This window comes from Lacerta agilis, chromosome 3, assembly GCF_009819535.1.
Source record: "Lacerta agilis isolate rLacAgi1 chromosome 3, rLacAgi1.pri, whole genome shotgun sequence".
NCBI lineage: Eukaryota > Metazoa > Chordata > Lepidosauria > Squamata > Lacertidae > Lacerta > Lacerta agilis.
The window spans coordinates 79,963,456-79,987,516 of NC_046314.1; the positions used below are offsets into that span (position 1 = coordinate 79,963,456).

General features: G+C 40.8%; 1 protein-coding gene across 9 annotated transcripts in view; it reads left to right on the forward strand.

The window, feature by feature from the left end:
* Positions 1-24,061, forward strand: part of BIRC6 (baculoviral IAP repeat containing 6) — a 137,569-nt gene that overhangs the window by 46,859 nt on the left and 66,649 nt on the right. For 6 of the 9 annotated variants that reach the window (XM_033144475.1, XM_033144477.1, XM_033144481.1 and 3 more), the window contains exons 29-46: positions 4-350; positions 1,216-1,435; positions 1,920-2,053; positions 3,191-3,328; positions 4,824-4,951; positions 5,645-5,776; positions 9,936-10,151; positions 12,443-12,626; positions 13,536-13,691; positions 14,976-15,145; positions 15,668-15,821; positions 16,542-16,658; positions 17,860-18,014; positions 18,926-19,052; positions 19,561-19,671; positions 21,652-21,785; positions 22,330-22,457; positions 23,165-23,727. In XM_033144475.1, the coding sequence (XP_033000366.1) occupies positions 4-350; positions 1,216-1,435; positions 1,920-2,053; positions 3,191-3,328; positions 4,824-4,951; positions 5,645-5,776; positions 9,936-10,151; positions 12,443-12,626; positions 13,536-13,691; positions 14,976-15,145; positions 15,668-15,821; positions 16,542-16,658; positions 17,860-18,014; positions 18,926-19,052; positions 19,561-19,671; positions 21,652-21,785; positions 22,330-22,457; positions 23,165-23,727 (3,314 nt within the window). The remainder of the gene's footprint in view (positions 1-3; positions 351-1,215; positions 1,436-1,919; positions 2,054-3,190; positions 3,329-4,823; positions 4,952-5,644; positions 5,777-9,935; positions 10,152-12,442; positions 12,627-13,535; positions 13,692-14,975; positions 15,146-15,667; positions 15,822-16,541; positions 16,659-17,859; positions 18,015-18,925; positions 19,053-19,560; positions 19,672-21,651; positions 21,786-22,329; positions 22,458-23,164; positions 23,728-24,061) is intronic. The other 3 variants (XM_033144479.1, XM_033144480.1, XM_033144484.1) reach the window with 2 other exon arrangements.

The following is a 24,061-nucleotide window of genomic DNA, read 5'->3' on the forward strand; positions in this document are numbered from 1 at the left end:
CAGGTATAATTTAGCCTGCCATAGGCTTGAAACACTTCTGCAAAGCATTGATCTTCCTCCGTTGAACAGTGCTAACAATGCTCAGTATTTTCTACGAAAGCCAGATAAAGCAGTAGAGGAAGACAGTCGAGTATTTTCTGCTTATCAAGACTGCATTCAGCTACAACTACAGCTAAATTTGGCTCATCACGCTGTGCAGAGGCTCAAAGTAGCTCTAGGTGCAAGCAGGAAGATTCTCAAGGAACAAAGTGATCCCAAAGAGCTGATTCAGATGTCCTCCACGGAGCAGTTGCGCACTATTATCCGATACCTGTTGGATACTTTACTTAGTTTGCTCCATTCTTCCAATGGTTGGTAGCTTAATTATATTTATTGACAAGTATGGAATTATAAGCTTGCTTATTAATTCATTGTCAGTGCTGGACATGTACATGTATGCTTCTTACAGTACTGTTGGTGGACTCAGGGCTTATGAGGAACACTGGTATTTCTCACACACAGCAGATAAACATTTCAAGTTAAATGAATGGGACAAAAGTATAAAAGTACAGGCAAACTCCAAGGGGGGTGGGCTGCATTCCTGGTTGTCATGTGCACCAGTGGAAAACCCATTAGCCTGCCCCACCCTCTGCCATATCCGAAAACAACCTGCTTGTGCATGGTTGCATGTATTTTGAATGCATGCAAAATGAGGGTTGCTTGTGTCCCTAAGAAACCTACTGCCACAATGCATTTGCCTGCCTCCGGTCCACAGGGACCTCACCTGTTTAGAACCATCATGTTCCCAGTATGCATAAAGGATAGGTGCTAGGCTGCAATGAGTTACTGTACTCTGAGTAATAACCAGTTCAAATGGGGAAATAGGAGTTGTCTTGTGGTCAAGTCTGTCTTTAAAATGTCCACCTGCTGATGAGTAGAGAAAGCACACCATGCCTGAACCACTGCCTGGCAGAAAAAGTAGGAGAATTCACATAAATTCTCAGTTTACAATATCTTTTGTGCTTACTTATCTGAATAATAAGCTTCTATGGCAGAAGCTTTCTGGGCAAGTGTTTGTGTTCTTTCTCACACCTAAGGGAGGGGGGACTTCATTGAAGTTGATGCATTTTGGGCAGAATTATGTAGCTTATATTAAATTTTAGAAGCAACCTTTAGATGACGTTTATTGTGCAAAGAATACAACTTGCAATTGATTTTTTGTTGATTTCTTTAAAGGGCACTCTGTTCCTGTGGTTCTACAAAGTACGTTTCATGCTCAAGCTTGTGAAGAATTGTTCAAGCACTTGTGCATCAGTGGGACTCCAAAGATACGCCTGCATGCAGGCCTTCTGCTTGTTCAGCTGTGTGGCGGCGAAAGGTGGTGGGGGCAGTTCCTTTCAAACGTCCTTCAAGAATTGTATAATTCAGAGCAACTTCTCATTTTTCCACAGGACAGGTACTTTATAAGATGCCTTGTTTTTACTTTTCAGTTAAACAGTACTTGGAAAGATTTATCACAGGAAATTAGGTAGAATAGGCAAAAAGCTTAAAGGATTTTACGTCTACCCACCAACACGTCAGATCTAATTGACACCCTTATAGCTGTCGTAACCATATTTATTTTGGAGTATGAATCTATATATTGGTTGATTTGGCCTAGGATGTTTCCATAATCTTGTTAGCGGCTCTAAATACTCTGTACCAAGTAGTTGCACTTTGATTTTGATCTTTACTCATGAGGAACTAAAAGAGGAGGAAACGGTTAATTTAGTTAGTTATTTGGTTGACTCTAACAGTGTTTTCCTCTGGTTGTCTTTCTCTTTCCAAATGCAGCAGTAAAATTTTGTCAGATTGGTTACTATTACTTTGCTTATGAATTTGAGTTGCACCTCAAAGGGTCTTTAAAAAAATTAAAAAATACTTTTTATGTATATATTTAGGGTCTTCATGTTACTTTCTTGCATTGGCCAAAGATCACTCAGCAATACTGGTGTCTTAGAAAGTTTGCTGAATCTGTTGGATAACCTGTTGTCCCCTCTTCAACCTCAGCTACCCACCCACAGATGCACAGAAGGTAATATAGATTTATGTAGTTTTCATGAAATATATTTCCTCACCAACTTTGGTATTTAAAACACTATCTCTGACTGCTACTTTGATTATTTTTGCAGGTCAGGTGAAAGTTTAATTGATGCAATTGATGCTTTGCAGTGTGGGGAGAAAAAGAGAGAGAGGAATAATTTATTCTACTCACTGGCTAATTTTTTGATGTATTTTGAATAGGGTTTAAAATACCTTTAGCGGACTTTGTGGTAATGACATGTGATAGAAGTAAATGATTAATTTTTGGTCTGACATTTAATGCTTTGGTTTTGTTTTGTTGCATTTTGGTTTAAATAGCCATTCAAGGGTGCACAGTGCCATAGCTTGGATTAAGTGGCCTGTGCTTCAGTCTGATCACAGAAAAAGGGATTGGCCATTCCGCCCCACCTCCTGCAACCTCATTGATTGCTCTTCTAGGAGGTCCCCTAAATGTGAGGATTGGGAGGAGTACAAGGTGCTGCGGTACAAAGTGTGTCTGGAAAACACCTGTGCATGCACAGATCACTAGGCCCTGGTCCTAAGGTCAAAATACCCATTCTGGATATAAGAATGCTTTCCCAAACCTCTTTGAATGTGCATCTTTTCTACATACTTCAAGGCTTACAATGCATAGGGAAACATAAACTGTTGTTGAATTGGCTGTAGAAACATCCTTTACTCTGTTTCCATAGGGGCATAGGAAACTGCCTTATAGTGATTCTGCCTCAGTCCTGTTGACATACTGGCAGCAGCTCACTAGGCTTTCAGACAGGGGACATTCTAAGCCAGAGCTTTTCTAACTTTTCATGTTGGTGAAACACTTTTTAGATATGCATCATTTCATGACACAGTAATTCAGTTTTACTAGCCAGAGGTTAAACTAATCCCTTTCCAGACCCAGGAGGAGTGCTGGGAGTGTTTGCGCAACACAGTGCAGCCAACACACTAATGTTTCACGACACACATTTTGGAAAGCTCTGTTCTAAGCCCTACCTGGAAATGTTGTGGATTCAACCTGGAACCTTCTGTATGCAAAGCAAATGCTCTACTAATGAGCCATGCCCTCGCTCTTTTTCTTAACTGAAGTTTTTTTTATTGAATCACTTGATCAAATTGTCTTATTTTAAAGGTGTTCTAGACATTCCTATGATTAGCTGGGTTGTAATGCTGGTATCCAGACTCTTGGACTACGTGGCAACTGTGGAAGATGAAGCAGCTACAGCTAAGAAGCCTTTGAATGGAAAAGAGAGAGACAGATTCTTGACAGGTGCAATATATATATACTTAATATGGCAAAGCTTGCTTGTTAATTATCTGAGATTAGATAACTTAGTTTAAATGTGCAATTTGTAAAAGGCAGAGTGTTGTAAAATGTCCATATGCTGTACTTTTAAGCAACTTTGAAAATAGGAATAAACAATACTGGATACATGCATGGAGAATCTCCATAGGGCATAATGGAGCCTTTACCACCACCTTTCTTGGCAGCTGTTTGCACACACAAGGCAATCTGACAGTACTTTGCATTCACCTACCATTTTCTGAAGTGGAGGATGGAATCACTCACTCCACTAGGCAGGATTATGCAAGTGAAGTGCACTTATCTCACCACGTGGACAATGACCCCATTCACTTCCTTCCTGCCTGTTTACTTGTGCAAGTGGTGGTCAACTTTAAACTAGAAGTAGCACAATAATTTTATAAGTGTGCTTTATTGCTACTCCTGGCCTGTGGAGGAGAAAGGCATCCCATCAGACAAGAAAATCCTTATTTTTAAGGATAATTCTGAGCCCCAGGAAAAGACTCTTCAACAAAGGAATTCTTCTGCCTCAAGGACTTCTGGCTTCGTAACAGAGCTTGCCTTCCCTCTCCTCTCCCTGTGCCCCCTAAATGTGTTCTGGGGTTTCCCCCAACCTTCCAGAGCAGATTTGCAGAGGGTGCATGGAGAGAGAAGAGGGAGGGAAAGTTCAGTTGCACAAGTGAAATCCTTGCGCTAGCAGAAGTACTTGGTTGGATACCATCCCTAGAAGAGAAATAAAAATAAGAATTCTGAATATGTGCAGGGTGAGTCTCCGTAGGACGTATTGGAGTCCTTACCACCACCTTTCTTGGCAGCCCTTAGCTATACAAAAGCAGGAGTGCCAGCTTGGCCCCGCGTCTGTGCATGCCCAGGGCCATGGGTGGCATGCAGTGTGCATGGCCCTGGCACTGAAATTTGCGGGTGCCTGGCCCCTTCATGGGGAATTTTCTGGGTGCTAGGGCATCCAGGGCCCTAGGGAGCTGGCACCTATGTGCACAGGTAATTCGGATGGCACATGCAACCATTTGTTCCAGTGGAAATGCCACCTGCGTATGTAGATCCCATGACCCTGCTCCTTCCAGTGCTGTGCATGCAGGTTATTTGTGCTTACAGCTGTTCTGTTGGAAGAAATGACTGTGTGCTTTGTGGTGTACCTGTCTGAGGATCAGCGGTTGAAGGCTCCATTATGCACTCTGGAAATCTATCCTATGTCGTAGGTGGGGATTCATCATGCGGGGGGGGGGGGGGCTTTGGATTAGGTGTGTTGTCCATGTAGATTAATCTTAACACTTTGTTCTTTGTTTTATGTGCATAATATATAATAAATCTCATGTTGTTAAAGAACCTGAACATTACAGGTTATCGTTGCTATGCTAGACATGCATAATGGATGTTTAGTTTGTATGTGGCAAAAATATTGCTTTTTCTGTCAACTGTTAAATAACATACTCTTTTCTTGTAGGCAATCAGTGGAGCTTCATTAATAATAATCTACACACACAAAGCCTCAATAGGTCTTCAAAAGGCAACAGTAGCTTAGATAGATTATATTCCAGAAAGATCAGAAAGCAGCTTGTTCATCACAAACAGGTAACTTCCAGTTCATTGTAGTGGTTTTGAGATTTCTGTTATGATTGATAACCCTGTTTTGATTTTGAGGTGTGATTTCCTGATTTTGTACACCTTGGGGTAGGGTTTTGTAAGTGAGCAAACGAATAGCCAGAGATCACTGAGGCAAAGGGACAAGTTGGAGGAAATTCCAGGTGCCTGGCTTTCCCACAGCAACCATGAACCTATCTGAAAGTTGTGCAAGTGTGGCAAATATTGACAATACAATAATTGCAGACAAGGGACCTGAGGAGATCCTATGTGTGCTCTGCAGGGTGGAGTAGATTTCCACCACCTGGGGAGAACAGGAGCTCACATGAGTCTGAAACATTGGTGGGAGGAATGTGGCAAAAACGTTTAGAAACCACTGGTTTACATATGGCAGTTATTTAACAATTCCCTGTCCAGCCATCTAAAATTCTAGGCCTTGAGGACAAGTATATGGCAAATACTCACTGCTTTTCGCAGTCAGTGAAGGCTCACCAGTTTCTGTAGCTTTAAAGCTGCTGTTTGAACTGGTTTTATAGTTCAGTTCTGTTGGCAGTCTGTTAAAGTTTTGGAAATATAAAAACTAAAAATTAAAAACTTTAACTTGACCATCATATGAAAGTGCATATCTATCTTGCATCTTATTGCTTACATTTTCATATTACGTCTGTTAACATTTTCTTTTAGCAACTTAACTTACTAAAAGCAAAACAGAAGGCTTTGGTGGAACAGATGGAAAAAGAGAAAATACAAAGCAACAAAGGATCATCCTATAAACTTTTAGTAGAACAGGCAAAACTAAAACAGGCCACGTCAAAGGTATGATGTTCTGCAATTATACTTATTGTCTTGTGCAGAAAGAACTGTTTCTGCAAATTCAAATATGTTCTAGGTTCATTTTTTACAAAAATCATTCCATTATGCCTCTTAAGGCCCAATCTGCTTGCTAATTCAATCACCTGATGTATATCTGGTTTTGGAACTGCTCCTCATTTAATTCTTATATAGGCACCTGTTAGTTCCTCATGATAAAAACTATTTTGGAGACTTACCTAGTATGGTGTTGGATTAGATGCATTTAAATGTTATTTTTTAATTATTTGTTAAATTTATATACCTCCCTTCATCATAAGATTTCAGGGCAGTTCAGAGAATAAAATAGAGGATAAAAACAAGTAGATAATTAAAACAAAACAATAACCCCCCTTTTTCACAGACACATTTAAAAGACTGTAGAATATTAATCAGCCAAAGATGATTTCAAACATTCTATTAAAACCCAGTGTATTGTGGCCCAACATGGGTTTGGCTTTGCATATCTCAAACAGCAGGCCCCTCCCTTTCTAGTTCACATAGCAAACTGCTTTTGAAACTGAGGGGGACTTTCAAAAGTAGTTGTGTTATGGCATAGAAGTATGCTGTTCAAAGGAATACATTCACAATTTCAGGAGGTGCAGCTTTTAATCTCTTGGGTGTGCCTAAATTAGCAGCTTCAGCATCACCTGGGAAATACTAAGAACTTCTCTGTAGCAAGTATTTCTGTAAATTTACGAGTAGCGCCTATGAACCATATATTAACAAAAAAAAATCTCCAACTGGAAATCTCCCTGCTGCTGCTGACATTTTACTGAGAATATAGGAAAAGTTTGATATCGCTCTATTGGATTCTTTCACGTGAAGCAGGTAGTTCAGTTATAACTTAGTCACCTAAAGGGTTATGCAAGCTACAGACTTCATGGATTTCTGCTGTCTCAATGCACTGTATGTTCTTCAGATCTAGGGTGTACTTTTATTTTGCTAATGCAGTGTTTGTGGAAGATGATGAATTGAAGGATTCTTTCTATCCTCTTGTGAGTTGGGAAGTGTGCTTTGAAGTATTGGCAGATACTTTGTAGAAACTTAACACAGGAGGAGAAAACTGCCAAGAGTTGCCCTTACAATGCCAAGGAGGCTCTAAATACCTGGAAAAGTTAGCTTCCCTATTTTAGACACTTCTAGTTTGGCAGCTGTGAGAGACTGGGTCTGCCCTACATGGTTGAAACAAGATGAAGCAGAAGGGTGAATATCCATCTCTATGGTATATACCAGCAATGTCCAGCCGGTTGACCGCGATCGACAGGTAGATCTGCAGGGTTCTCCAGGTCGATCATGGTAGTTAAAAAAGAGATTGCCTGGTTGCTCCTGAGCGATCATGAGGCGCCCCACCCCCGGCACTATACCATCGGTGGCGTTGGCGGTGCTGTTAAAGATCCCCCCCCCCCGTCTGCGGCAGAGTGGGAGAAGAAGGGAGGGGTTCAGACTGTTGGGTGAGCGATATAATTAAACCCTCCCCAAAAGAAGCTCAACAACTCTGGCCTCTCCCTCTAAAAGAAAGGCCAACAACTATGGGCAATGACAATGGGTAGATCACTGCCAGTTTTATTATACTGGGAGTAGATCGCAGTCTCTATAGATGTGGATGTGCCTGGTATATACTCTCAGGTTAACATAATAGGCATATTGGGCAATATGTCTAGATGAAAAAGTAAGACCTGATCCTTTTGAAAGAGTTGGAGGGTGATACCACTTTATGTGTAAGTTGGCGTGAAGGTCAACCAGCACACTCATAGGGCTGTATCCAGCAGTGTCACTCAGCTGCTGGTAAGGTCTCTATCAGCAGACCATGGAGAGAGTCAACCCCTCCTTACAGCCCCCTGACACCCTTTAAATACTCAGGAGGATTGGAGGACCCCCCAGAGAAAGTATAGATAGGGTGCAGAGGGGCTGCAGGGGATAAAGAGAATAGTTGAAAATTGTTCTTGGTATGAGCTTTCGTGTGCATGCACACTTCTTCAGATACCTGAAGTATCTGAAGTATTTGAAGAAGTGTGCATGCACACAAAAGCTCATACCAAGAACAAACTTAGTTGGTCTCTAAGGTGCTACTGGAAGGATTTTGTTTATTTTTTATTTTGTTTTGACTATGGCAGACCTACCTGTAGTTGAAAATTGCTTCCACTGAGAGAAGTTACGCTGAGAGAAATTTTACTATCTGACACACTATTGGATGACTGACACCTTTGGATGCAACCCCTAGTCTGTTTGGATATTTTTACATGTTGTTGTTGTATTAACCAGGAAGCATGGCCTAGTTAGGACACCAACTAATAGAGAACGTATTCTTCCTATTTCGGCCAGTGAAGGATAATGTAGTAAACACATACCAGGGGAACCAACCTGTGGCCCTCCATATGCTGTTAGATAACAGCTCCCATGATTCCTAAACTTTTGGCATGCTGGTCATTGGTGATTAGATTTAGCAATGGATGGAGGCCTATAAGTTATTCAACCCGCCTCCCCCCCCCTTTATACATTCCTTCTTAGCATTCAAACGTGATGGTCTGCTGCCTTATCAGAAAAAATGGTAAATGTCATGAATTGTGCTCATATTGATCTAGAGCAGATCCCAACGTATAGTTAGCAGAGTAAAAACTTAAACATTGCAGGATTCCCAAAAAATAGACTAGAGGCAATTAGCTTCACCCAGCAGAGTTTTACTACTGAAGACAAATGAGCTCAATGGTCACAATCTAATACATTTTCAGGATTGGCACAGTCCATAAGAAATCAGTTGCAGCAGACTTAACTTAAGCTTACAATAAATTAAAACCTTAACACCTAAGCATGTACAGAACACCACACCAGAAGGACAGAGACATAAAGTAAAACTCAGGCTTCTTCTGGCCTGTTCTTATATTCAGCATGAACTTGAGTGAAAGAGATAACAGAACCAGTTTAAACCAGCTGTTCAGCTTCTCTGAAGGAATAACGCAAATATCGGGAACCTTCTGCCTGTTTCTAGGCCAGAATAGAAGCTTGCGTGTTAGCTTTAAACTTCCAGCTTGTAACGCACAAAGAAGCTTCCAGAATCCTCTTGAATCAATTAGAATAGGAAAGATCTCTACACATCAGATGAATACCTTCTGCACCAAAAAATGCAAACTGACAGTGAAGAAATTGGGACATACCAAGCAAAGACGATGACTTGACAAGAGGATAGATAAGAAACTTATAGCAGAGCATTTGAAATAGAATTACTTTTAAGGTACCACCTCAGTGATACCTCACTCAACAAAAGTCTGTTTTGAATCTGGTGCAGGACAAGTGTTGGCAGTGTGAGGAATCACATATAAATTCTAATGGCACTTGGGAAAGAAAGTCTTTAACATATTTAGGGATATGTGATCCTGTAGCTTCCTTTTCAAGTTCTCCTCAACGACTTAAATGGATAGATTTGAGAATACAGATATAGGAATGGCTACTGATTGCTTGATGGCTGGTTGAATCACAATGGAAAATATGATTAGCCTGTTTATGTTATGGAATATGAGTTATAGTGTTCATTTCTAAACTGAAATGACTATATGCAGGTATGAGAAGGTAGATCCATGAGAATTACCTTGTGGAATAACGATCACTTTATTTCCTTTTCACAAAAGTTTGAAGATAGGGCCTTATTCACCCTTAATGATAATAATAAAGTATTACTTTTAATTTATTATTTGAAGTACTATAATAGTGAAATTAGAGAGATTTTGTATCCTTAAAGGTTTATTATCATATTTGAAATTGTTAAATAACGGACTGGATTCAGACTTGCCAGCAATGGAACTTGACGCTTCTTTAGGTAAAAGTGGAAAGAAGTAATCTTCAGTGATTTTTTTTGGGGGGGGGGAACACCCCAGGTTGCCCAGTGGTGTATGTTGCAGGGTCTTCTGGAACAGAATGTGAGTGATGTCTGCAGCTGCAGGGAAAGGTCAAACTTTCCTTTCCCCTCTTCTCCATTGGGAGTCGTCTCCTATACTGAAGTCACTTCACACCTTCCATGGAGCTGGCAGTCTGGATTCAACTCATTATGTATTGTATTCATATTAACTTCTGTTTAATAAAAAAATAGTTGTAAAATTGCAAACACATTCTGTGCTTTTGACTCACACAGCACTTTAAGGATCTGATTCGTTTACGTCGGACCGCAGAGTGGCCTCGTTCTACATTAGACACCGAAGTATCGACTGCAAAAGAAACTCCAGAAATTGAACCCCTTCCATTTACGTTGGCACATGAACGCTGTATTTCAGTAGTGCAAAAGTTGGCACTTTTTCTTTTGTCAATGGATTTTACTTGTCATGCAGATCTACTGCTGTTCGTGTGTAAGGTATGCAGTATATTACATGATTATCCTGTGCAGTTAGGGGAAAACCTGTACAGGTGGTGATCATTTTAGGTGCGTCCAATTGATGCTCAACACCAACATGCGGAAAAAGGCAGAATGGAGGCGGGAGCAGGATGGGGCACACATATACAGTATGCTCTGCTGACGCACATGGGGGCCGGGAATGGAACTCCCGTGTGAAATGGGTATATGGAGTCCTGAAGCCTTCATTTCAGCAAGCTGCTCTTTTTATATTTACCTGGTGATTTTCAAGACCCAATGTAGTGGATATGTGTTGGGAGATTTGGGTTCTTGTCCCTTTCTTGTCTTGGCCTTAAGGTTTTTCATCTGCCAGCCTAATCTCCATTGCAGAGTTACTGTGGGGATAACATTAGCTAACATTTACTGTCATGAGCCCCTTGGAACAAAAGGAAAATAATTTGATGGACAAACTAAGGTTTTTCAAACTAAACTTGGTGTCCTAGTCCTATAAATTTTGTTGTAATTGCATGATCTTCCAAAGAAAAATCCCATGATGTAAAATAATAGGTTGGTATCCAGTGCTGCGTGAGTGGATGTCTGCTTGCACAACCCCACTGCAGCCCCCTGTGCATGCCCCACATCTGCTCTGGAGGGTCCTCCAACCCTTCAGAAAAGATTTTAGGGTACATGGGAGACTGTAGAGGAAGGGACTGTTGGTCTTGCCTGAAGGGAATGTCTCCTTGGATGGGAGTTGGTGTTTTCCCACTCCCTCAGGCTTCAGTTCACTTAATGTCAAAGCCAGGAAAGCATCTCTCATTGACATCAGACAGGCAACTTATACAGTGGTACCTTGGGTTAAGAACTTAATTCGTTCTGGAGGTCCATTCTTAACCTGAAACTGCTCTTAACCTGAAGCACCACTTTAGCTAATGGGGCCTCCCGCTGCCTCTGCACCGCCAGAGCACAATTTCTGTTCTTATCCTGAAGCAAAGTTCTTAACCAGACGCACTATTTCTGGGTTAGCGGAGTATGTAACCTGAAGCGTATGTAACCTGAGGTACAACTGTAGAACAAAAGAAACCAGGCCACAACACCTGCTTCCTTACCTTTAACAGAAAGAGTAACTCATGAAGAATCCTTCTTTATACTACCTGAACAATCCTACTGCAAATCAGAGAAGCCCAGAGCCATGTAAGGCAGCTTCCTATCTGCTCTGGACAAAGGCGGGGAACTAACTGAAGCTTGAAGCAATCTACTTCTACAAGTCCTCTGTGTTTTTGTCCTTCAAACACTAGGTGTTTGTTCTGTGAACCGCCCTGAGACCTCTGGGTATAGGGAAGAATTATAATACGCCGTATTTTCCGGCATATAAGACGACTGGGCGTATAAGACGACCCCCAACTTTTCCAGTTAAAATACAGAGTTGGAGATATACTCGACTGCAGATTCTCCACCCGGCGTATAAGACGACCCACAACTTTTGAGAAAATTTTCCTGGATTAAAAAGTAGTCTTATACGCCAGAATATACAGTAATAATAATGTTGTTGTTGTTCAGTCGTTCAGTCGTGTCCGACTCTTCGTGACCCCATGGACCAGAGTACGCCAGGCACGCCTATCCTTCACAGTAATAATAATAATAGGAGCTATTTCCTACTTGATAGCATTTAGTCATCCAAGGAAGGGAGGGAGGGGGTGTCTGCTTTTGTCATGGAAATGTTTCCCTTGTGGGTGGGCATAATTAGGTATTGCCCATTGCCTGCACATGTTTTATATGACAGAAGGAAAATATCTGGGAGACACAAATATTTTTCACCCTTGAGTCAAACATGGTGAATCTTCAACTACGTGTGTCAAGTTATTGCTCCTTTTCCTGATATGTCTGTGTAAAAACAAACATTTCATTTTTCTCTGCATTCATGCTGAAAGGAAAAACAATGGGTCATATCAGATTGTGGCTTTGCCTTAGTGGAAAGACTTTCATTCATGCAAGTCTTGGTCATAGAATCATAAAATTGTAGAGTTGGAAGGGACCACAAAGGTAAACTAGTGCAACCCTCTGCAGTGTAGGAATCTTGCCCAATGTGGGGCTCGAATCCACGACTAGGATACTAGGCCGTATACCCAAGGTTCAATCCATTATAGTCATTCAAGTCTTACTTTTGTAGAAATGTTATACCCCATTGCTGCCCCTGGCTCCCTTCAGAGAGGAAAAGTGGGTTATAAATTTGACATAATAAAGAAATGGTTGTAAGCAAACATTTGCGGGTAGAGTTATGCATGCAACCTTTCATTTCTGAAATTCCATTCCAGGTTCTTGCTAGAATTGCCAATGCTACAAGACCTACAATTCATTTGTGTGAAATTGTGAACGAAGCTCAGCTGGAAAGGCTACTGTTGCTTCTGGTTGGGACAGACTTTAACAGAGGTGATATCTCTTGGGGAGGAGCATGGGCTCAGTATTCTCTGACATGTATGCTGCAAGACATCCTAGCAGGTTTGTTGAAACTCTAGATACTTATCAAGCAGAATGATAGTAGTGCATACAGTGGAGAGCATGGAAGACATAATAGCCAACATACTAACTAACATGGGGTGAATATGAGCCACAACTTTATTGACTAGTTGACTTCCAGCAGTTTGGCAGGACCCTCATGTGGTAGCATCCAGCTGCATCAGTAAATGGCAACTAGCCTGTCTGCTGTAGAAAGCAATGGGAGAGGGGCAGATAGTGTCAGACAGTGCTGAGGCCCAAAGGTGGCTTGGAGAAAGGTGATCTGTGCCTCCAGCTGTGAGATTTGAGGCCTTCCACCCTTCACGTCAGCATTGAGAAATAAGACTCCTGCTTGACCATATGGTCTGATCTTGTTGGAGTTGTCTTGCGTAGACAGAATTATTGAGATGTGTACATTTTCTTGCAAATTTTCTGGATGGTGGTAATAATAATAATAATAATAATAATTATTATTATTATTATTATTATTATTATTTATTATTTGTACCCCGCCCATCTGGCTGGGTCTCCCCAGAGCGGCTTCCATCAAATATTAAAATACATTTAAAATATCACAGTTTAAAAACTTCCCTAAACAGGGCTGCCTTCAGGTATTTTCTGAATGTCAGGTAGTTGTTTATTCCCTTGACCTCTGATGGGAGGGCGTTCCACAGGGCGGGCGCCACTACCGAGAAGGCCCTCTGCCTGGTTCCCTGTAGTTAGATTGGGCATAAAAGCAAATGCAACTTGTGTGGTCAGTTTTGAGTGCTATTGTGCTGTCTGATCTATGTTGAAATGATAACCTCCTTAGTTCAGAACATGGAATTGAATAATGCTAGTATTCAAGCAATATGCACCAGTTTGTTTTTCTTTGACCACTTCAGTAAATTAATTGTGTTCTGACATATTCAGGAGAATTGTTGGCTCCTATAGCTGCTGAAGCCATGGAGGAAGCTGCAATGGGAGAAGAGGCAGGGGCTTCAGCTGCAGACTCGGATGATGCTCTTCAGCAGTCTGCAGTTCAGTTAGTAGACACTATTGATGAGCCTTTGACACATGACATCACAGGTAAATATATACTTTGCAGAGGGGTAATGAGCCTTTTCCAAACTGTTGCTTCAGTTTTCCCATCTAACCAATAGATTTACCATCATTTCAGAAGCAGTTTAAAAAAATCAAAATTTTAAAAAAGGATAACAAATAACTTAACTGGTTCTATCAATAATAGTGTTTGTGTGTTTTTTAGTTAAAACAGTGATTGCAGTGATTGAAATAAAGATGAAAAGCATTGGCTTAGATCTTATAAGTAAACTTAAGGAGGTTCCTGGAAGTAAAGTTTTCTGACTCACATGCATCCCCAGAAAGCCTCTCCAGAATGTCAGATGACTCTTCTAGACTTTATGGGAATAGGAGCAGAGGATGGTAGACTTATCCAAAATCAGCCAGGACAATTCTCCCTTTCCCCCATCAGCCTCCTGTGTCCCTTCACATATTGTTCAGGAAGGCATGCCAGTGTCCCAAGTGGGGCATCATTACCTGTAACTTAAATTAACAAAGTTATTCATTGTGAGACAGATGTGTTACAGATGCCTGACACTCTGTATATTGGAATCTTGCTATGTTTTAAATAGCAGGTCCAAAAAATGCCCTTTTACTAGTCTGGTTCCAGTGTTAGAAACTGAGATATGAAAGCTAGGAGCTAAATAGCACCTTGAACCTAGGTTATGGGCACAGCAACGGAATGTCTAGGCGTGCTTTTTTATAATGAGAACACAAAGCTAAAAATGAATGAACTGCAGCTAAAATATTACATTCATTTTTCACATGGTCTAGTCCTTCCCCTGCCCACCTCCTATTATTCTTAACAGGGTCTCTTCTTCAGTCTTCAGAAAGTAGCTGGAAGTGAGGAGGCTGAAAAAGGTCTTCCTTTCCTTCCACTCTGCAGTTTTAAACTGAAATCTTAGGCACAGTACTGCACCCAGAGCTCAGAAACTGCTCACACTAATGAAATTCCCTGTCGCAAAATGTGCCTAGAACAATGGGAGTTTCAAACACTGTCTGGTTCTTTAATACAGTCTTAAATATTTGATAACTTGATCCTGCCCATGGCAGGTGCAGTGGTACACCAGATCTCTAGAGTAAATAACAAGTTCAGATTTTATGCCCCTTGGTGAAATGTAGGTTGGGGGGGGGCAGGGTTGGTGTACTAGCTACAGTGACAGAGGATGGGTAGAATACCAGAGCCTGTTAAACCTTATAGAAATAATTCATGTGAGTTCTGGGCTAGTTAGACTGGTTGACCCGTAAGTTACACATCCTTTTGCTAGTCTTGTCTGTTATGAACCTTTACAGAGCATGGTGGTATTAAGCTCTTTGAATCACCTAAAGGTACTCCACCTCTGTCATCTTTGGAAAAAGATAAAGACATTGATCTTGAGTTACTACAAGACCTGATGGAAGTTGATATTGATCCTTTAGATATTGACTTAGAGAAAGATCCCCTTGCAGCGAAAGTCTTCAAGGTATGGCATGCATGAGTTTTCAAAAAAGTTTATATCTTTAACACAGTCCAAAGTTATCTCCTTAGTCTTGTATGTGTGATACAGAATGAACTGCCAGAGATAAAGTCTCAAGGTGCTGATTAATTTTTATTAAATGCCCATGGTGTTTCCGCCAAAAGGCTGTCTTTCAGAGCTTCATCTACTTTCAGAGATTCCTGGAAACATAGTCTCTCATCATGATGTATTTGGATGCTTTCTTCTTCTTCTTCTTCTTCTTCTTGTTCTTCTTGTTCTTCTTCTTCTTCTTCTTCTTCTTCTCCTCCTCCTTCTGTACTGTGACTTAATTTGAAAACACTTTAGAGGATACTACTGTCATTTGCTTCTCTGCAGTGCCTAGCAAAACATGTTGCTATTCCAATTTATTATAACTTCTAAAGTACCATTTATAATCCTACTTCAAAATGTAGCAGTAGAAAAAAGTAAAGGTTTTTTAAATAGAAATAATCTGAATAAAAAAATTGTATCTCATTTTGTTTTATAAAGCCTATAAGCAGCACATGGTATGATTACTGGGGTGCTGACTATGGTACATATAATTACAACCCTTACATTGGAGGCGTTGGAATCTCTGTGGCAAAACCACCAGTTACAACAGAGAAGAATGGGTCACAAACTGTGAGCGTATCAGTCTCTCAAGGTAAGCAACAGCCATAGTCTTACCTTGTGTACTGTTCATTTTGGCTTGTTGGAAGAGCTGTTGTTGCTTTTGCTAATGTGGCAGTCACATTATGATTATTTAGATATTTGATTTATGCAGTGTTCTATGCCAGACAGTTGAGATATAATTAAAGGTATACAAATGCATGTTCTAATTATTATATTGTAGCTCCTTTCCAAAGAGCTATATTTGGCACACCTGTGACATAGTGAAAACTGTAAGGTTCCCCAGTTTCCAAAAGCCTTGTGGATTATTGAGGAAAGGGGGTGGTTCAGGAAAGTCCAGTGTCCTGCTGGACAAATGAAGCTAGACATGTGGTTCTCAGTATTGTGGCTACAAGGTAAAAACCCAGTTGTGTTCAGTAAAAAGGCTCATTCAGTTGGTATTTGTTCCAAAAATTATTGAACTGAATCTTGCTCCTGAAAATAACAGTTGTAGGTTGAGGGCAGACGTCTGACTCTGTTGACCTAAGTCTCTGGATTTACTTAAAATCTGCTTTTATTTATCTACATTATGTGTCCTACTTTTTTCATACACCATAGCTCATGCACCAAGCTCCATATCTAGCAACAGAAACAGCACCATAGGCCAAAGCATTTTATGGTGATCTGTTAACATTTGATAAAATGTTTACTGTTTAAATGTTAAATAAGTCACAAATTTGTAATTTAAATGCTGACATTATGCTGCTTTCCAAAGCTTTAGATGCACGCTTAGAGGTTGGACTTGAACAACAAGCAGAACTGATGCTGAAAATGATGTCCACTCTGGAAGCTGATTCCATTCTGCAGGCATTAACCAACACGTCTCCTACATGTAAATTTGCACAGTTAAAAATAAACATATCTGAACGTTGCGGTAATCTTTTCTCGCTAACCAACATGCTAAAAGCTCAGTTATCTGGTAGCTAGCTAGAATGCAAAGCATTTTAACTACCCTTATGACCTGAGGATGAATGCACAACATATCCTCAGGCACCAGGGGAAAACTCTCCTCTATAACCAGGCCTTTGCCCTATAACCAGGCCTTTGCCCTTTAACTATCTGTGATTTTTCAGAAGTGAGTGGGATTGTCTTGTTGGATTGTGTGTGTGATGAAGGGGAGCCATACCGGGGTGAAGGCGTCTTCTGTCGACCGACAGCATACAAATCAATATGGCTAATCTGACCAAAAACACTCGCCCTCCCCACTCACACAGGAAACCAAAGACCACCACAGCCAACCACAAATGTACAATCACACCCTACGCCAACCCCGACCTCTCACCACCAAAGGAGCACAATTGAACAACAGAGAACCTGCACAAACAATGCTGCCACCAAGCCCTACATATATTCAGTAAAATAGAAACATCGTCACCCCACCCCACCCATCTCCCCATCCCGCTCACCTCTTTCCCCCTTTTCTTCCTAAAGTCTCAACAAACGAAATTGATTTGTAAAAATGTTACATGGAAAAAATACGAGAGAGACATTACACTACCTTTGTAGATCAATAAAATCTTTAATAAAAAATAAAGAAGTGAGTGGGATTAATTATCTGATTAATTTGTAGAGGTTTTTTTAGTCATGTAGAAATAAGCAGTTGCATACACACCCTCACACCTTAAAGAGGGCAAAGATCAAAATAGCTATTTGTATGAACTGTACTTGTGAAAGCTGCTTCTCCTAAATTTTCTTTGATTCTGCCTTCCATTGCAGCCAATGTGCCACATGCCAGGTCATTTCTGAGAATCATCTGACCCTTAGTAGTGGGTCAGGGGGCTGTGATAGTGAGGCCGGGGTGGGAAAGCCCTATTGTGCAAGTAGCCTTCTGTTTGCACAGCTATTGTGTAACCCAAAGTATCTTCATGTGCTGTCCTTTTTAAAGATCTTACTACTGTATTCAATTTGTATTCTGGGGAATTGTTCTGGATATTGTGAAAGAGTAAATTTGTGTGTTTGGTGACAAAGATAAAGATGCAGTTTCTCTTTTTCATTTAAAAGAAACTTACCTTGGTGTGTGTTTTTTCTTTTAGTAACTCAGTCTCCGGGTGGAACAGATGATTCATTGTTACAGGGGTTGCATGCATCAAATCAGAGCAACCAGTTTATTATCCAGCTGTCCTCTATACCAATGTTAAGTGCATGCTTCAACAAACTGTTCTCTATGCTACAAGTCCATCATGTTCAGGTATGTAATTGTTCGTAGAGAGTTTTTCTGTGTTGGCCTGTGAGAATGATATACATGCATTAATGGGGGCAATACCATTAGCAAGCCAAATTCTTCTCTGCTGGTAGGTCTGATCACATGTTCGTTTAACAAATAAAAATTGCCTCAGGTGTATTTCCAGATCTTTATAGCTAGGTGGTCTTGCTCTTTGGTACACCTTTTTATAGCTGTACTGTTCCAACTTATAGCAAGCAATATAATGCAGAGCTGGCAGGTTTTCTGTTGGGCAAAGAATTGATCCAGAGCTTAGTTTCCACTGTTGTTCTGTGCTGCTAATTATTACAGACATATAAAAATAATTTTTGAACAATAACTTGTACTTTGAGGACACAATATTAGAAAAACCTTAGAGAAACTAAGCTTTATCATTTTGGACAGTGTGCTTACGCCTGCAGTGGCAAACTATAAAAGCAATTTGTGTTTCTAAAATACGTGTGCTGCGTCTGCAGATGCTGAGGCAATTTCAGGTAGCCTCTTTAGTTTAATAGTGCAATGCAGCTTGTTCAACTGGTGTTTGTATAGGTTTGCTTACATCATCGGAAGAGTGAAACTTGCTAATGCTGGATTTTTTATTATTTAAAAAACAATACTGAGTTTCCAGAAACTGAACTGGTTGTTATAGTTACTGTTGCATCAGTGAGATGGCTCTTCTTTCTTTGCCTTTTGCCAACCGTATACTTGTTGGCTTACTTAAGATCAAAATGACGCGGAAAGCAGTAAATAGATCCTACAATAGTAGTAGTGTGTTACAAGAGAACAAAGGAGACAAGTTAATGTTGGAATTCTTGAGGTACCTATTTATTGCACATCTCTGACTTCTGAGTTCCAGAATATGTTTGGAAAATGACAACTGATTATCCATTATCCTCTAGCTCGAATCCCTTCTACAGTTATGGCTCACATTAAGCCTGAATTCAGGGTCCACTGGGACTAAAGACAACTGCACTGATGTTTTCTTGTATAATGCCAACCGGACACCTGTCATTCCCTTAAATCAAGGTAAGCTGCATCAGTGTGTGTGTATTTCTACATAGTGTAAGACAGCATTTTACACTATTGGTGTAGTGTTGTACTTGTGAAGGTCTGCAGCAGCTTCCCACCACTTGAGCCCCTCTTGTCTTCTAGGCAAGGTGCCAAAATCATGGCAATATAATCTTTGCCTTAATTTATTCTGCAAAGAAATGGCAAAGTTGAGGCTAGGCAGCTCTCTGCTGTGGATGAGACCTGCGGTTAATTTTTGTTCTTGGGTGCTGGTGAACCTGTGAAATTTCTTATCTGGCCTTGCTCACATCAGTTTAATCTCCTATCCGTGTGCTTATTACTCAAATAGCTCATTCAGTGCATTCTCCAGCTTGAGAGATCCAGATATTTGCCAGCTTTTGCCTTTCTAAAAAGTGATATTTTCATTCTCCTCGCCCCCATAACTGAAGTTTCCAGTAATAATAAAAAAAAACCCTTCAACTATCAGTTGTGATATGTTGTGTTTTGAACTGTGTATTTATTACAGCATCAGTAACTAGCTTCCTGACTGTCCTGGCATGGTATCCTAATACCTTACTGAGAACATGGTGCCTTGTACTCCATAGTCTAACCCTCATGACGAACATGCAATTCAACTGTAAGTTACTCTGGAATGTTGCACTTCTAAAGCCTATGCTAAAAATATAATTTTGATTTATTTATTTATTTTAAAATACTAAATCTTTAAATTTGTTTGATTCAGTTTAAATGTAAGTGATAGACATCCCAGCACATCTGTTCTAAGTCACTAAAACTTAACAAGGAGGCTCTTATCTAGCATTATCAGTCCATTGTGTAGCAGTAACAGTAATAGCAAATGTAAAATAAAACCCTGATTTCATAGGGTATTTGAGTTAAATATTTAAATACTTAAAGAACCATGTTTTATATTGTGAAAAACTTCATGGTTTTTTTCCTTGTGCAAAAAAGATAAAGGGATCGTAATATGCTAGCTGTTTAAGTGGATGGAGAGGTGCATTTGTGCAGAGATCTTCACTGAGTTACCCATTTAACTCATTTTCTCTGGGTAACAGATGTCAGCCTCAGAAGCTCATACCAAATTGCAAGCCTGAAAATCGCCACTTCAAGTTCCATAATGGAATTTCTAGTTTCCTCCTTAATTGCATTTGTTGTTCCTCCTGGGACCAGCTTGGCTATATGTGGCAATAGTGCTCCTTTGCTGTTGGACCTTTCTTTGGCTCTGAAAGTCGTAGAGGTTGTCTTATAGGCAGAATCTGTGCCCAGGAGTGAACAGGGAAGTGATATGGGTCCAGTAGCTTCTTGACAAGAGTCTTTCACTGCATGTATGAGAGCCACTGCCTTCACCAGAACAGCCAAAATACTCAGCCTTAGCAGTCTTCGAAAAGTAGAAGAACACAATCCATAGTATCACCCCCTTGGCATTTAGAAACTGCCAGATACACCCTGGGCTCAAAATTAGGGAAGTGCAAATTAATTTAGGTTAATTGGAAATTTATTAACTGGGGCTACTGCTCCTGTTTGCTTTGGTTGCCAACCCACTCACCCCTTGCCAACGCTGCCTACCTTTCTACCTTGGCCAGCCCCCCCACACACACACACACCCCAGAGCTCCCTTCAGCTCCCACCCCCTCACTGCTTCCTTTAACCCACCCCAATTCTTCCATTCCAGCTTACCAACCAAAGCTGCCACCCCATTGCCAATTTCCATCCCCTCACAGTTCACTCAAAACTCCCCCCTTCTCTCACAGCCCGCCCCCAATCCCAAGACCCCCCTGTCACTGCTGCCACTGGTGATGAGGGGGGGAATGAAGAGATGAAAGTATTTCTGTCCTTCACTGCTCTTGCGCCATGGCCAGAAGAAAATGTGCAATTTAAAATGCACTTTTCCTTCTGTCAGTAGGGGGCAGACAAAGGGGAGACTGGAAAGGCATGGGAAGGTGTGTCTTTTAAAAAAAAATTACTAAGAAAAAATTAAATCAATACATTTTGTCAGTACTACAACCAATTACATTTTACCCCCTTCCCCCTCCCTTCCCCCTCCCTCTCTTGCCCTCCCTGGATACACCTGAAGGTGTGTCTTGGCCACTTGCCTGTCCCTCTTCCTCTCTTGGCCTGCTCCCTTGCACCCTGTCTCCCAAACCAACCAACAACAGAGGAAGAGCAGGAAGGTTTGCAAAGCCACACTGTGCTGATTTACCCACCTGCCTGCCTCTGGTTACCTCCTTCTTGCTCCCACTTCCTCACTTGGCTGCCTGAGGCATCTGCCTGTGGTTCTGTCGTCACCCTGCAGCTCATATCGGCGGCCATGCAAACTGCAGCCCAACAGCATTTTTCCTTACAAAAATAGAGTATGAAAGAGAAATGAAATGCAAGTTTATTATGCAAAAGCTCAAAAGGTTGAAACACTCACAGGTTCAGTAACACGAGTTAGAACGATGATAAAATCTAAACAGTTTTTGGGTAAACATTTCCACAGAAACCTTAACTAAAGCTTTGTCTGGTGCCATAAGCCAATACAGAGCACAGCCTTTTCTGTACTGGATGAAACAGTATAACTGTTTGGGAATTTTACTTTTTTTTAAACTTTGTCTTACAGCTGGTCCCAGCAGTGCCATTACATCTCAGGAAAGTACTGCCCAACTGTTGGTGTCAGATTCCAACCTCATTCATGTTTTAGTGAAGTTTCTTTCTGGAACCAACCCTCATGGAACAAATCAACATAGTCCACAGGTAATATTTTTAATTGCTGTAAACAAATATTGGTGGCATTCAGCTCACCCAAGGATGGTAAAAAGCTCGTGCCTGAAATAACACTGAATGGTTGAAGACTGATTGCTTCCTGTCAACATTCTCTACTTGTCTGTTTCTCAATCATAATGACTGTGTACCAGCTTTGCCAATAGTATAAAACTATTTACTGCCTTCCACCATGTACATGTGAATCTTAAGAAGGAGTTAGCATGTGCAGGGTTCTAGCTCTCAAGGACTGGCTATGCACATTTGGCACCCCTTTCAGGCCTTTCCTCCGAGACACAGTGGGGAGGGATTTCTCATGTTCTTCACTATCTCATCCCATGTTATTAGCCATGTGGAGCATAGAGTGCATGTTCCACTGAAGGTGTGGGATAGCATTGTCACCAGCCTCGTTTCTGATCGAGCTTGTAAGACTCTTTATCCAGCCATCTATAATGACAAGGGGTTGGGAACTGTTTCAGAAAATGCCATTCTTCAGAACATAATCAAAATACTTTTTTAAATCTTTCTCTCCTCCTAGGTTGGTCCAACAGCTACTCAAGCTATGCAAGAATTTCTTACTCGTTTACAAGTGCACCTTTCTTCAACATGCCCTCAGATGTTCAGTGAATTTTTATTAAAATTAATACATATTCTTTCAACGGAGAGGTAAAATTTTGATTATTATAAATTATTTAAGGTTCAAAGTTGGGTTGAAATTAAAGGTGTGAAGGTCTGGGAGAAGAATTGGACTCTCCCCACCCCCGTTGTCCTAATTTTTCCAGGTTCCCCCCCTCCCCCCACATTTTTCAAGTTTTCCCCAGGCCTTCACATCTCTAGTTGAAATCTAAATATATAAAAAGAAACAAGATAATTTTTTACTGTCTGGTTTTCAGCATTTCACAGAATTGAAGATTTGGAAGGGACTATGCTCTTCCTTTTTACTTATTATTACAGAAATATCACACCTTGCCTCCAATGAGGTCAACCTTTTGAGGTATGTTAGGTTGAAAGATGGTGACACAGCTTCAAGATTACCCAGCAAGCTTTATGGCTAGTTAGGATTTGGACCCTGCTCTCCCAGTACTTAATCCAACACTCTCAACCACTGTACTATACTGGCCCTAGAAAGAGAGAGCAGAATGAATTGCATGTGATCAAGAGTTGCACTTGCTGTTTTTATCTACACAAAAATGTATATCCTACCTTCTAATCTCTGGAAAGATTGTGAAGTAATAAAACAATACAACCATAGGAAATGGAAAAGCAAACAGGAAGAGTGGGCAACCATTTGTTATGTGGACGTTTTCAATGTTTGTAAATTGTTGGTTTTCATGAGCGAAAATAATCCTAATTTGAATTTCATTCCCTTCTAGGGGTGCTTTCCAGGCTGGCCAGGGGCCTCTGGATGCACAAGTGAAGCTTCTGGAATTTACCCTTGAGCAGAATTTTGAAGTTGTCTCAGTGAGCACCATTTCTGCTGTTATTGAATCCATCACATTTCTTGTGCACCATTACATTACGTGTGCTGACAAAGTTATGTCTCGCAGTGGGTCCGACAGTTCAGTGGGTGCTAGAGCATGTTTTGGAGGGCTTTTTGCTAATATCATCCGGCCAGGGGATGCCAAAGCAGTCTGTGGAGAGATGACGAGGGATCAGCTCATGTTCGATTTGCTCAAGCTGGTCAACATCCTAGTGCAGCTGCCACTTTCAAGCAACAGAGAATATAGCGCTCGGGCTCAAATGGCCAGCAGCACTACGGACAGCGTTTCCGATGAAGAAAAGGTTTCAGGTGGAAAAGATAGCAATGGAAACAGTGGCAGTACCCAAGGCTCAACAGCATATGTGGCTGACCTAGTCTTAGCTAACCAGCAGATTATGAGCCAGATTCTTTCTGCTCTGGGCCAGTGTAACAGCAGTGCTATGGCAATGATAATTGGTAGGTATTTTAATAGTGAATGTACTTATTTTTATATCCGGCTTGTTTGCTAAAAAGCTTAAAGCACTTGTCTACAATCAGTTCTTAGACAGTTTCCCATGCTAGCATATTATAGGACCAGATCCTGCTTGTATTTGTAGAGTCTAGTGGCTCTGGGCTTTTAATTTAAAAGCTTTAATTTGATTTGTTTTGATTTAATTGCAATATTTTAACACAGCATGGAGTGGCCTATATTAAAATTATTGTATCCCAAATCAGTATCTGGTACGTGAGCACTCACGTGAGTATTTGGGCCCTTAAATCACCATCAATTTCTCAGTGCATCATCCTTCTG